Below are 15,137 nucleotides of genomic sequence, written 5' to 3' on the forward strand. Positions count from 1 at the left end.
AAATGCTCCTGATGGCATTTTCACCCTTCTCATCAATGATGCGTATTATCCTTTCAATGGCAAGGTTGGCTGAATTCCACTTTGTTGCATTGGGACGAATGATCTGTAGTTCACACTTGTCCTCTACCACTTCATTAGCCAAATGAGTTTTGTTCCAAATGGCCTGGCATTTTGCAAAGGTTGCACGGGAGAGCCTCTTGTAGGTTTCATTCATGCTCTCTGCTAGGGCAGCATCAGATGTTGCCACAAGGTTTAGCAGGTGACATGCACATCGCTGATGAGGCGGGAGTTGATACTCCAAACCAGAGTCTTCATCAAGAATTGCACTTGCCTCATGGTAGTCAATATGGTCAGTCAGGTCAAGAGTTTCTGGGTCTGCTTCATCTTCAGCTTCATCTGCATCATTTTGTGCCCCAAACATGTGGAAGGCCTTGACAAAGTTGGATCCACTATCAGTTGTGGTTCTTACAACTTTGCCTCTAATCTTGTATTGGCAATGGATATCATCAAGCGCACCAGCAAGCATGTCAAATGTGTGAGACCCTCTCAATCTTTTGCATGCTGGTGCTGCAGATCTTCTTTCCAGGGACTCTTCCTCCAATGGCATGTGACTCCAAGGTAATTTTTCTGATGAGCTGACCAACAATCAGTAGTGGTAGCAACCAATTTGACTTTATCCAATGCTGCAACCAAAGTCATCTTCATGTGATCAGCAGCTTCACAGATTCTGGCACGGACAGTGGGTCTGGAGATGACTTTGGCTTGAGGTTGTAATGTGGTAACCAATTCTTTGAAAGATGGCTGTTCTAGCACTGCAAATGGCTGTAGACCCTCACATGTGAAATTGATGACAAGCATGTCAACAGTTGCTTGTGGAACATGTTTGTTTGCAGCTCTCAACATCAGGTCTGGTAACTTGGCTTGTGTATTTGCTGAGAGCTTGTTTGGTGTGGCTGTGGTCTTTCGCTGACGAGATGTTGATGCCACAGTGATATTGTACTGCTCAATCTTCGATGGATGTTTCCTCTGTAGAGATAAATATTATCATACGTCAGGTTCATACATTACTTCATAACATCACTGTGATTAACACTACAGGAAAACACATTTTTAAAACATCATTCAACTAGACATGAGCTAATCTTTGATTGTTTAGCATAGTATAAAAGAGTGGTGAATTTGGTCAAATCTTGCAGATATATTGCTGTATTTATTTACAAATGTAAACCAATTTTGAACGATCATTGCAAAAAACATGAATTTCTGTATACATTCTAAGTTCTGTAATCTGTATACTATCTGTAAAAAGAGTATCGACCAATGTATCAGTATCTAAATTTTTAACTCCTTTTTATCAGTATCACCCTAAAGTTTTCAGTATTAGTCAGGTTCTAAAAATACTAAGAGAGCAAAATATGTGTATATAGCAAATGTAATTTAAGAAAAGGGATCACATACACAAAAATGCTGCCCATACAGCTAACAAATAAAATCAATCCACATTATGTTCTTTGAAAAATATATCATATTGGGAAACATATAACCCTACTGATTAAGAGCCATGTCACTATGATAGACCTATATCAGGCCAATGATCCTGATCAACTGATCCATCAATCGGGCTCTGGTACATGTCAGCTGAGAGCTGGAAGATTAATTTGAGATGCAGCTCAGCACTGTGTTCAAATTTTGTTTTTGTTTTTTATATAGGCCAGCTGATTGTAGGCCTGTGTGTTTTAAATGACTACAAATTTAATTTATTGTAATGACGGTGGTTATCCAAATAATAAGCTAAAACATTCCTACGAATTTAGCTGTTCAGTGGTGACGCACGAATCCTACTTCCGGGTCTAAAGTAGTCTGCGTTTAATATGGCTTTTGTATTGTTAACATGTTTAATGTTATGTATTTTCTTCTATTTGATCTCAAAAAGCTCCTAAAACAGTCAGTGATCACTGTTGACCTCCCTCGGCTTTTATTACCGCTAATCATTTATTTAAGCTCAGTTTTTAAAACCTTAGTATGTAACTACAGCCCAGCCCATGCAGCAGTATATGAATGACTAACCTCGTATTGTGGATGGATTATCTCAGCATCCTGCCATGCGATTACATTTGTTCCTGATCACCGAGAACACTCACATTAACGTTTATGGAGTGGAAAAAAGTTAGCTTGTTTATATTATGCTAACATAGCTGTGTCGCTAGCGGTCACGTAGCACATCATTATATACCAGCTAGCCAAACTTCAGTAACCCTACAAACGTCACTGCTGTTTAGTTTTCTGTCTTCATTTATGCTGGAAGTGATAGCAGAGCTGTACGTTTGAATTTGTTTCCAAAACCCTGCAGTCAGGACATGCTATATTGTATTTAGATAGAAGCTAGCGAGCTAACGCCCTGCTAACTTCTAACTCTGTTAAATGTCATAAATTCCGTTTTCATGGATGCCTGGATGTTAAACTCAATTGTTACACCTGGTAGAGCAGAACGCTGATCATTTTATTAAAAATGAAAGACTTTAGACAGTTTTTCAACTCTCAGTAATGCCATAGTGATCGTTTGATATATGGACCTGCAGCGGAGTTTAGACCCAGACACGGCTAGTGAGGTCAGACTGAACAACCGGATAGTTCTATCACGTGCACGTGTACACGTTGACAACCGTAACCATGGCCGCTGAGGGTATATAAATGCTTCACAAGGTTCCAAACGTCTGTTTACACTTGCTCGTGGACTTGTTTCGACCTGCTCCAACCTCAGCCTGTGGAAAGCTAAGTTTTGCAAAACATTTTACTGGAAGCGGATATAACTTGAACGCATAACAAGTACTTCATCTGTCGATCGTTTGTACTTGTTTTTGTTTTTCAAGTTTGAAGATGGCTCGCCGTGGACCCGGACTCCCCGACTGTCACCTGGACTTCGCTGCAGGTACGTTTGAAAATTTCTTTAAATGTAAATTACTGTAATAATTTAACAAGTTCCAGTGTGAATATCAAGTTTTAACGTGATCAAATATGTGTATTCAAGATTGTTTCCCGTAAATTGTTTGTATGTTTTAAATTTTCCGGGAGAGGTGTAGAAATTATTAACGACTGATGTATGAATATGAAAAAAGGTGTTACTTTGACTTGAAGGCTTCAAATTTGACACTTTTCTTTAAAATGAAATGGTTAAAAATAGCTTAATGGACTAAAATTTGTAAAATGCCCAAAAATCAGTTTCTGTGGTAACGGCATCTTCAAGATGTCATGGCGGGGTCAGAACACGCAGGCGTAAACACACAGATCCAGGTCCCCTCCTGACATCCTTTTCTTCTCCGGATCAAAGGCTTTATTGACATAAACTATATTTTTTCTCTGCTGCAAAACACAAAGATAAAAAAATGCAAATAAAATAATATCAAAAGAATATGAAAACAGTAGTAATAATGGCATTAAGACCTATCTTCTGTTACGGTAATGCTTTTAACCTTATTAGATAGCAGAGAGAGATATTGTACACAGGGATATTTACACAGGGATAGCATGTTTACCACAGATTAGATGTACCTGTCCTTATGGCAGATACAGTCCTTGTGCACATTTCTAAAAATGTGGATTCTGGGTTAAGAGTTTCTGTTTGTTTGTTTTTGACTTGACCATCATTTTCAGACATACCTGCAGAGCTTTGTGTGTGCAATTCTTACTCTTGCCAAGGAGGTTGTGTTTTTATTTTAAAAAATAAATAAATAAATAAATATATATATATATATATATATATATATATATATATATATATATATATATATATATATATATATATATATATATATATATATATATATATATATGTGTGTATATATTATAGCTTATATATGTATATATTATAGCTTATGTATATATATATATAGCTTTGTGTATATATATATATATATATATATATATATATATATATATATATATATATATATATATATATATTATAGCTTATGTATATATATATATAGCTTTGTGTATATATATATATTACATTCCTAATGTTATTTTAAAATTGTTTCCTCACAGGGCGTCTTGACTATGTGGTTGAACGCCCTGCAGAAGCTCAGGACACTGATACCCAGCGTATCAGCGAAGGTGAGTATGGTGAGTATTTTATCCCTCTCTCACCCTCACCTTCTTCTCATGAAGCATCAGATGCAGATGTCGGTGAACAGCAAGGTGAGTATGGTGAGTACCGCCCCTACTTACCTGTAGATGATGAAGAGGTGAGTGAACAGACTGACAGTTCATCTGACTGGAACGACTCAGAAGAGTGGGGGGATTGGCTTAGCGATGACTCTGGGTATGACACCATGGATGAGAGAGATGATTCCCCTCTCATCCGGGAGCACCCTCCAGAGCCGTTTTGGCACGATTGGCAACGTCCTATTGCTCCAGGTGCTGCCCCCATCGCCATGCCGCCTTTCGGCCAGGCCAATGCCCCACTCTTCCCTCGAGTTGTTGCCCCAGTTGGTGATCCGCCAGCTGCTCCTCCCTCAGCTGCTCCCTCTGCTGCTCCCTCTGCTGCTCCCTCTGCTGCTTCTTCCTCAGCTGCTCTCTCTGCTGCTCTCTCTGCTGCTCCCTCTGCTGCTTCTTCCTCTTCTGCTCCCTCTGCTGCTCCTTCCTCTTCTGCTCCCTCTGCTGCTTCTTCCTCAGCTGCTCCTCCCTCAGCTGCTCCCTCTGCTGCTCCTTCCTCTTCTGCTCCCTCTGCTGCTCCTTCCTCAGAAAAGAGAAGCAGAGAAGACATCTGCACCGAAGAGGTAAGTGCAAAGAGGTGCAAGGTGAGTGACCAGTTTGATGCCCCTTCAACATCCTCAGGTAGTTTTGGAGTCAGATGTTTCTGGGAGAGGCTTTTTAACCTTTCCCTTGATGACAGTGACTCTGATTAGTTTATGTTAGAATGTGTTTTTAAACTTTGCCTTTGTGTTTTTACAGATATAAGAACATCTGACTTGCACATGTGAAATGTATTGTTTTTTTCTTGAATAATATATGTTTTTCCCAAGCCCTAATTCACCATGCAGGACAAAGGTAAGTCTGTACTTAATCTCAACACAAATAAGTAGAAAAGGTTTAAAAATGATGCAGTGAACTGACTGTAGTCTCTTGTTTTTACATAAGATATAGCCTGTGGCTAAGAATTCAACACTTCAGACACTCAACATCCAAGATGGAGCAAACACCCCACCCAGAAGACAGCCTTACCCCGACCAACCCGATGAGAAGGATGGATGACCAAGTGAAAAACGGGAGAGTGGTGCTGTGTTCCAACTATGTAAGTTATCACCTCACATTGACAACAAACTGTATTGAAGACAAAATTCTTCCAATAGTTGGTATAAATCATCATCCTATGTCAGCAGCACTGTAGGTTTAGCTTTATTTATATTTTTCATGTGTATACGTTGGGTTTAAAATTGCTTTTTAACAACATACTGCAGCTACCAACAATGAAAATGCTGTTTTGTGTTAAAATGACGTCTTTCTTGTGTTATTACTTTGCAGGGCAGCTGAGAGTGGACAGAGCTGCACAGAGGACCAAAGATCCACTCTCAGCACTTCATACCTGACTGGCCACAGCACCAACCCTCCTCACCCTAGGTGAGGAGGGTCCTGACCCCGCCTGCACAGAGGGAGTTGTGAACATGCACTTCTGTGTCGGTGGGTTTAGGATCCTCCTCACACTCACACTGATGAAGACTGTCACTGGAAGATGTCTCCATTGCATCAGCAGGACGTAAGCATTTGTAAAATATTACAGTTTGTGATGTTTTATACATATTTTTATTGCATCATTTAAAACTATGAGATATAAAATAAACCAATTTTCATAACATTTTCTGTGTATTTAGTTGTTTTCTTAATAAGTTCTTTGGAACATCATTGCAACCTGTCAGCTTTTTATTGAGGATTTATAAAGTTGCTGGTGGCCCGAGTGTGTAGAGTGGGGTGTTGTTTTTGTCACATGGTGAAAGTGACCTCATGGGGAGCAAAGAGAACAACTGAACAATTTGGGGATTCACAGACTTTTGTAATCGCTAAAAACAATTAATAAAAATTGTTCTGTGTGAACTAAAAGCTCAAATATAAACCATCCTGACACTGACACAAATGATCTGCTGTTTATAAGCAGGACAGTGTTTTCATGAGCCTGGATGAAGCTAATTTGCATGAGTTTAACCTGCTGGTCAAAAACTTGCATGACTCTGATATCACTCTAACTTTCTTCTGTTTATTTATTCATTTTTGCTAATTGTAGTAGATTAATATGTTCACCAACTGATTGTTGGCCTGAATGTTTGAATGTTTGCAGTTTCAGGTCCTACTGATCAGTTTTAAGTATTGTAGAAAGTGAGCAGCAATTGAATCAAGTCCTGGGATGAAATGGGACAAAAGGGTAATGTGACAGCCACATTAGTTCCCTTCCCTCGTTTAACAATGTGTAAGCAGACTGCTTTAACCTGCAATTTACTGCATGTTGTTAGGCTGCATGGTACAACCACAGTCTGCTAACCACCCGTGGTGATCGAAGGTTTTGAGGTCTTGCTTGAGCTACTGATGAAGTTTTATCAAAGCTTGTTAAGTTTCCCAACCACATTTTATCCTGATGGTCCAAGGCTTAAATCTTTATGCTCACAGACGTACTTCTGTAATTAATCAGTGACCGATTTATTACTTTAAGTTACAGTGTGAGGGGCATTAATGAACATAAATCAGATTTAACTCAACTTTTGCTTCTGTCAGTGTGCCCCAGGGCAGCTGTGGCTACAATGTAGCTTGCCATCACCAGTGTGTGAATTGGTGAATGACTGAATGTAGTGTGAAGCGCTTTGGGGTCCTTAGGGACTGATCTGATCTGTATCTCAAAGTATCCTTGGACACGATACTGAACCCCAAACTGCTCTTTCATGTGTCCATCAGAGTATGAATGTTAGATAGAAAGAACTTAGGTACAGAAAAGTGCTTGTATGAATGGGTGAATGAGGTGTATAAAGTACTTTGAGTGCTTGAGTAGAAAAGTGCTATTTAAGAACAAGGATGTGCAAGAATTTGCTAGACACGCTCTTCTTTTTCCAAAACTAAAAATGTTATTTCAAATTTGGCAGCCTGTGTGTCAAAGAGACTGAAGAGTAACTAAAGGGCAAAGTCCAGGAATACAGCCAAACTCAGGAGATCAGTTAGGAGCACAACTGAGCAAAGGTGATTCAAAAAAATGGAGAGAAACTCTGCCATGCAGTGCCATGCTGAGCAGACTGGTTTACAGCCACAAGAGAGACTCAGCGTTCACAGATCATAAAATCTTCAGGGAGCAAAGCTCTCAGAGAAGCTATAATGCAATCCACAGATAGAATACAGTCAATAAGCTCCAAGTGAAATGTTAAACAGTGCATGGATAGCTTTTTGTTCAGCTTTTTCGTCGTATCCTTTTTCCCCCTTTCTAAAGTCTCTTCAGAGGCTTTGCAATTTGTCAAACAGCAGCTGGTAAAAAGGCTTTTGCAGTGAGGCAGGGAGCCTGTTCAAACCAGATTATGCTTGATTTGATGACTGCAGAGAACTTGGGGCTGACAGCTCCGATTCGGATCGGTTCTCCCTTGAAAAGGCATTAGTGTGTTCTGTCATGGCAGGATTTCTGTTCAATGTGCAGGTAGATTGAAATCAAAGGGCACCAAAGACACCCAAACCTGAGGGATCATTACGTGACACCCAAAGCATCTGAGCAGTCTTATTCCTTCATCTGTACCAAATTAGTCAGATTCACAGACGTCGTGCACAGCAGACCTGCAATACAACGATGAATAACAGGAGTTACGCCTGCGTTTGACAGGTCAAAATGTCACAGGGAGCAGTTCAGTTAAGTTTCATTCCCCTCCAGAAATCACTTCATGCATGATTATCAGGAACCTTTGAGTAATGACAGCACTTAAGTGAGTGTTTCCTTACCATATTCCACTTTGTCACCAAGTTTTAGGATGAGAACGTTTTTTTTCTACTTTATTTTTTTTTATATCGTTGTTATTATTTCTGTTGTAATTTGTGTTTGTTTTTTGTTTGTTTGTTCAGTTTTTCAGCCTTGTTGCATTTTTTTCTATTTCCGTTGTGTTTTATTCAACTTCTGTTACATTTTGCAGGATTTTGCAGCTTTTTCTATTGACGGGTGTTTTCTTCAGGGCCACCATATTATCATTATCTTTAAAACTGCATTTGAAACTTAATGCTGAGTTTTTACTTTCTGCAGTTGAAGTTATCTAAAGAAACTGTGTGTGGGTGCAGCTGAAAAAACGTCTTTTGGCAAATAACACAGAAATTCTGAAACCCTCTACTGCTTATATCAAAGAGAATAAAAGAAACCAAAGCTAAACTCTAAAAGATTATTTATTTCAGCTTGTTTACAGTTATCCACACCTCACAGCTTTTTATGGGTTGATAGTTTTCCTGATCCAATCTGCATACTCAGGATCACAGAGGTCCATGAAGGCAGCCGGTGCTCTGCATACAAAGTCTGGATCTCCCACAAAAGAAGAGACCCCATAAATCCTGCCATTATGAACCACTCCTCCACCAGAGTCTCCCTGCAAGACAGAAATACAGTTTCCCAGGTTTATAAAATCTTTCTGTATTTTGAATGTTTAATAAATGCAGCTGTGAGCTGAGGGATCATGCAAACTCACTCGACATATATCTTTCCCAGGACTTTGTCCACAGAACCAGTGCTGATAGCTCCTGACTCGGTGGACCTCGGGGAATTTTTTCAGTAAAATATCATTGAGCTCTGTACAGCTGACAACCTCAGTCTCTGCACAGTGAAGAGAGGGTGATTCACCAGGTTCTAGAAAAAAGGGACAATTAGTTCAGCTTAAAGCACTTTTTTAAAAAATGATGCAGATTTGTATTTTATGCAGAAATGCAGCAGAAAGAAATAAAATGGTCTGAGCTCACAGGAAAAGCTTGTTTTTACTTTGAACACATTAGAAATGAAGCAAAATACAATTTCAGTACAAATATCTGCAACATCTCTTTACTAATAAAGTAACAGTTTGGATGGTTTGTTTTCTTTTTTCTTAATACAACAAATTTGTTAAAAATCATCTTCCTTCTTTTCTCATTAGCTAGTCCAGTGGTGGCACCATAACCTGCGACCTCAACTCTGGAATGACACAAGAAGTGTTTGGACGCTTTTCTCTCCTTTTTTTGTCAGTTACATACAAATACATATATTGATTGTTTTGCACGTTAACTTTGAAATGTTGCCCTGAGGCCTGTACTATGAAGCAGGATCTCATCTCTCCAGGTAACTTCAGAGTTCTATATGAAGGATTTTGACTTCTTACCAGAGAAAATTGTAAGAGTAACCCTGACCTGCTGTTATATTAGTTATGTCCTTTATAGAGTTTTAGTCACCACTTTATCATCACGCACCACACCTGGCTAGCATGCTTGGACTGTGCTTGCTCAGCGCATTGGGACACCATTCAAGCTCACTGCAGCACATGCTACTTCCTGTTTTAAAGGGCCTTGTAGCAGCCCTTGTTACATGCGTGGGCACGGAGCGTGAAGCAGAAAGCACAGCTTAAAAGAGAAGTTGATATACCCGGCGGCGTGACACTGACTGGTGTTTTACACCCTTTTTTGGCTCCTACCTCAAAGCACACTGTGCGCTGTCGATCTTACGTGCTGCACAGTAATGTTTAATATTTAGTATTTACAGTTATATTCCCATATATCATCGTGATGTTGTTTATTCTATTGCTCTCGTTTTCTTCTGCTTGTTTTCTTTTTTCTGCAAATGCAAGTATCCAGAGTCAAATGCTCCTATAGGCCATATCAGTGAATACCACATGGCACCATTCCTACCTCTGCATAGGAACAGAGACTTCTTCATTTCCAGCAAAGACCTGGGATATGAATACACCCACCTGCTAGATGCTAGTCAAAAGCTAGCAGAATCATTGCACCCTTCCCTCGATGAGTTGCGGGACGTGTGGCCGTGGCTGCTTCTTGCAGGGCTTTGTGGAGGAATTTTGACAATAACTACAAAACGATGGTACAAAGGATCATCCTGGTTGCGTGCTAGAAGCTGGAAACATGCATTTGCTCTCCCTGAAAGACAACCACTTATCCAGAGCAATGAAATAGAGGAGGCCAACCAACATAACTACCAAACAACTATGTGAAGGCAAAGCCTGTCTAGCTTAGCCTTATCGATCTATGAATTTTAATATAAAAGCACAGTGAATTTTTACTTTGAACTATATGCTGACTAAAAACAACTTCTATGATATCTGATATTTCCAATATATTTAACTGTATTACAAGTGGGAATAAAAACCTGTGCATGCAGTAACTTTCAAAAATGGAAAAAAAAATGTTCAGACCGCAGAGATCAAATGTAATATTAGTGCATTCCATAGATTATCAGCCAACAGCCTTGAAGACACACTTAGTCTCTTTTGGTTTTCAGCCTAGAACGAGGAACCACCAGCAGGTTTCTGTCAGAAGACCTCAGTGACCTGCACCTTATAGATGGAAGCAAATGAAGTTTGATCTCAGCTTCATGCTCTTGTTCTGCTCGTGCTCTGATTTGAATTACATGTTCTACACACTTCACTGTATCTCACTGTCAGTTTGTCAATTTGTGACATTAATTCAGAGGAATGTGGTGTAAACCAATGATTTATAAACCTAAAACAGCTCATGATCACTAACCAATGCTAACTTTGAGAAGCAATGCAGAACATATTGTGCCCTCTGTGTGGCTAATGGAGCTCTTAAGAGTAGAAGAGCAAAACAAGAGAAAAAAACAACCTCACTCACGAGTCTGCGACTGCGTGCTGACAGAGAGCGAGTGGGTTACCTCTGTGTGACTTCAAGCAGCAGAGGGTAAGGCTCTGACTGTGGTCTGCATATATGTGCCGAGCAGCAATTCAGAATACCCACCGTGCACAGTTTCTGTGAGGTTTGGCATAACTCGATGCATTGAATCATTTTTATATTATACAGACAGAATTATGCAGTAAGAACCAGCAGTTAAATATAGAAACCTTTGTTGAATACTCACTGATACACAGAGGCAAGAGAAGAGGCAGCAGACACAGTGTTCCTGCCATTCACCCTCTAACAACTGCCTTTCTGTCTGAATGGTGACCATTGTATAGTCACCAGTGTCATGATGAAGCCTTATCATGCTGCATGAAAAGCTGCAATACTCCACACATTGATGCAAAGTTACTCATCAGCAGTTTTTGCTTTTGCCTTTCATAAAGTGCTGGGAGGGAAATGAAGCTGAGAAATGAAACTTTGAGTATTGTGTAAACCGTCGATTTATTATAGAAGATCTACAGTATGAACTGACCATAAATGTATTTTGGTCAAGACCTGAATTAAATTTCATCCAAAGGCTTGTGGCTCAAATTTGAGCAGGGCCTGACAGCTTCAGTAGAAAGACGCTGAGGGTCCTGTCACTGTTGTTGATGTCTCTGTCCTGAAAGATCACAGACTGCCCTGTGATTTGTGGTGTTTCTTGTGGACTCGTAAAAGGATTTATTTATATGATATAGTCTTCACAGATGTCAGATCTCAGGCCAGCGTGAAAGAATTTTGTTTCATCATATAATTACAGTTCCTGATAGTTGGACCAATCACAGCCAAATGAAGTGAAGCTCTTCTGGTGATGGCCCAACACCATCATCTGTACTTCAGCAAACTGTCTCTGTTCTCTGCACATAAACTAAAAATATGACTATATTGTCATGAAAACGTACTAAAGGAATTAATAGTGCCCTATGTCTCCATGTGACTGTAATCTTATTAAACTATATTATTATATTATTTCAATTTCATTTTTATTTATACAGAAAACAAATCACAACAACAGTCGTCTCAAGGTGCTTTGTATTGTAAGGTAGACCCTGCAATAATACATACAGAGAAAAACCCAATAACCACATGACTCCCTGTGAGCAAACACTTTGGCGACAGTGGGAAGGAAAAACTCCTTTTTAACAGGAAGAAACCTCCAGGAGAACCAGGCTCAGGGAGGGGCGGGGCCATCTGCTGCGACCGGTTGGGGTGAGAGAAGGAAGACAGGATAAAGACATGCTGTGGAAGAGAGACAGATTAATAACAAGTATGATACAGTGCAGAGAGGTCTGTTAACACATAGTGAGTGAGAAAGGTGACTGAAGAAGAAATACTCAGTGCATCATGGGAATCCCCCAGCAGCCCACCGCATTGCAGCATAACTAAGGGAGGATTCAGGGTCACCTGGTCCAGCCCTAATTATATATTTTGGAAAGTTTTAAGCCTAATCTTAAAAGTAGAGATAGTGTCTGTCCAAACAGGAAGCTGGTTCCACAGAAGAGGGGCCTGAAAATTGAAGGCTGTCTCTCTATTCTACTTTTGAATACTCTAGGAACAACAAGTAAGCCTGCAGTGTGAGAGTGAAGTGCTCTAATAGGGTGATGGTACTACAAGGTCATTAAGTTAAGATGGGGCCTGATTATTTAAGGCCTTGTATGTGAGGAGCAGGATTTTGAATGTGTCCAAAGCCTCCCTCAGAATGCTGTCAAACTGGCAGTTAAAGGGTGTCCAGCATCCTCCCCCACCACCTGACCCAACTCACCATCAGGTGACCATCAGTTCATAGCTCAGCTCTGTTCTTCACCTAAGTGTCCATAAGATACAGTTGAAGAACCCAAACTGTTTGTTGAGGTCAGTATCTCTCAAGTAAAGTAAAAGCAAGTGTCTTTAAACAAAAGCTAAACTCCAGATATTTTCTATTTTGAGCTTAAGATGATTCGATCGGTTAATTAAGTCCATTTGAGTTCATTTGTGGCACACTTGTGGATGCATGTAAAACCACACCCCCAAACACAGAGCCTCTTTCTTTGACATCATAGGAAAATCAACCAAGACATCAGGAAATGAATTGTAGACTCCACAAGTGTGGCTCATCTTTAGGTGCAATTTTCAGATGCCTGAAGGTCCCACATTCATCCATTCAGACAATAATACGAGAGAATAAAAAGTACAGGAACGTACAACCATCATACCGCTCAGGAAGGAGACCTACAAACCTGACCCAGTTACACCAGTTCTGTCAAGAGCAGTGGGCCAAGATTCCAGCAAACTGTTGCAGAAAGCTTGTGGAAGGACACCTGAAGCGTGTGGCCCAAGTGAAACAGTTTTGGGGCAATTTTACCAAATAATAAGGAAGTGTATGCATACTTCTGACTTTGATGAAAGTTAAAGAAACAAAAAACAAACAATCAGAATCAGAATCAGAATCAGAATACTTTATTGATCCCTGGGGGAAATTAACAAACAAACTTCTCTCTCTTTATTTTGAATGTGTAAACAGAATCCGCAATAAGATGTAAACACAAAGCGCGGCTCATTCACCTGGACATGCCGTCAGGTGCTGAAAGCAGACGTCCAAAGCGAAATAGTCAATTCACTTTGAGCACGTCATTTTCAAGCAGGACGATTAACCCTAACCCTGTGAAATAGGACGTTATCTATAAGGTTATAATTAAACTGCTACGCATATAAGCTACACAAAAACACCACTATGTGTTGGAACAGGAAGTGATACTCTACCGCAGAGAGAGCGAACACCAACTGGATGGCGCTGTAGTCTGCACTATAGCTTTGTATTATTTATTCATTAATGAAAAAGCACACACATTGCAGCTCTTCCTGTTTGCTTACTGGATCTAGAACACCATTTAGATCATAACAGCTCCTGATCAGGATGAATTTCATTTTCAAATCAAATTTCATGTCCCAGTTTCACAATTTTGTGACATAATATTTCAAAGCTTGCTTATGGGCTTGTTTGGAGCAGACCAACAGTCAGGCTCGTCTTCACCCTTACTGTCAGACTCTGAATTGATGGTTCTGCTATATCTCACCTGGCTGAGTGGGGACACACGTACTAAAGGTTAGAGTTCCCACTGCAGGAGCTTGGGTGTGAGTCTGCCGCACAGGTGTAGGTGCTTGAAAAGTAACAATGTTGGAACTGTGTGCTGGAATGACAGACAATAGAAGAACACACACATGCAGGCACACCTTCAGAGTACTCTCTAAGGAGACCCAAACTACTTATGCACCACTCAGCATATCTCACACTGTGAACATGACATTTGCTTCAGCCATGTTCATGAAGCCCATTTTCACTATGCCTTGGGTTGAACTGCATTTTTGCCTTAGTTATTGCTAAGGAGGAAGGTGAAATGCACTGGCTGACGGTCGTAAAGTGACTGCCTCGTTCAGTTAAAAAGTCTGGTCTGAACATGGACTGTTAGTCAATGGCCCCTCCATTTTTACTTACAGCTATTCACAGAGGCAGAAAGATGAGAGAGCAAAGCAAAGTGCCTGCTATGTTCGTATGAATCTCTATTTTTGAACACTTTGTTTGTATTTCTGAATCAGAATTAAATGTCTAAACAAACACAGCATTTTAAAATTGCTTTGTGTAAAATATGTGACACTGTGATTGCACTATCCCTGTACTTTGTTATACAGTACTTCTTACCGCCAATTTGTCTTGAGGACTCAAATTTAAGTGCACAAAAAGTAAAAAATGAACCTATGTTAATGGCACTTGTTTAAAAAGCATAAAGTGATGGTTTTCCAAAGCTGCTGCTATGAGTAATGGCTCCAGAGATTCAGGTGCTTAGCTGTTTGTTCATTTGTGCACTCCCCGCAAAGGTATTAACAACTGATTAGTGTAATGGGAAATTTTAAGACTGTGTGAAGCTGACCTGACTCAGTGAAAGGCTCCATGTTTTGTCATTCTGTCTTCATGCACTCAGAAAATATTTATGCTCAAAATGCTGATTTTAATTTAATTACATGTCAACTTTCTGTGTCTTTGTTTTTTTAAGTCCATGAAAAAAGTTTAATGGAATCTGGCCAAAAGAAATGTACTTGATTGGTATGTATTCAATTTATTATGAGCATATCTTCCTAATAATTTGAATAAATAAACAGATTTTATTTATTTCAGTTGAATTAAAGTATTGTTTTGTGTTATGAGGGCAAAGAATAATCTTTCAGGTATACCACACGCTCATGCATCAGTTATCTTTCGCACACAGCGTTCTGACCGTATTGTGTGA

General features: G+C 39.8%; 1 protein-coding gene across 1 annotated transcript; it reads left to right on the plus strand.

Moving 5' to 3' along the window:
• The first annotated feature begins 2,877 nt into the window (after positions 1-2,877).
• On the plus strand, positions 2,878-5,277 carry LOC147327240 (uncharacterized). Its single transcript, XM_086297488.1, has 2 exons — positions 2,878-2,929; positions 4,045-5,277. Exons 1-2 carry the CDS (start codon positions 2,878-2,880, stop codon positions 4,905-4,907), a joined length of 915 nt encoding a protein of 304 aa, XP_086153614.1. The 3' UTR covers positions 4,908-5,277.
• Positions 5,278-15,137: the final 9,860 nt, after the last annotated feature.

Source organism: Aulonocara sp. 'chitande type north' Nkhata Bay, linkage group LG6, assembly GCF_057382095.1.
Source record: "Aulonocara sp. 'chitande type north' Nkhata Bay isolate Kocher_YH1m ecotype deep benthic linkage group LG6, A_spYH_male_GT1.1, whole genome shotgun sequence".
NCBI lineage: Eukaryota > Metazoa > Chordata > Actinopteri > Cichliformes > Cichlidae > Aulonocara > Aulonocara sp. 'chitande type north' Nkhata Bay.

What these genes read in the sequence shown, in the direction of transcription:
- LOC147327240 (XM_086297488.1), top strand. Translation starts at nt 2,878, where the DNA reads ATGGCTCGCCGTGGACCCGGACTCCCCGACTGTCACCTGGACTTCGCT. An exon ending in TCACCTGGACTTCGCTGCAG is followed by an intron (nt 2,930 to 4,044) that starts GTACGTTTGAAA and finishes GTTTCCTCACAG; the next exon opens with GGCGTCTTGACTATGTGGTT.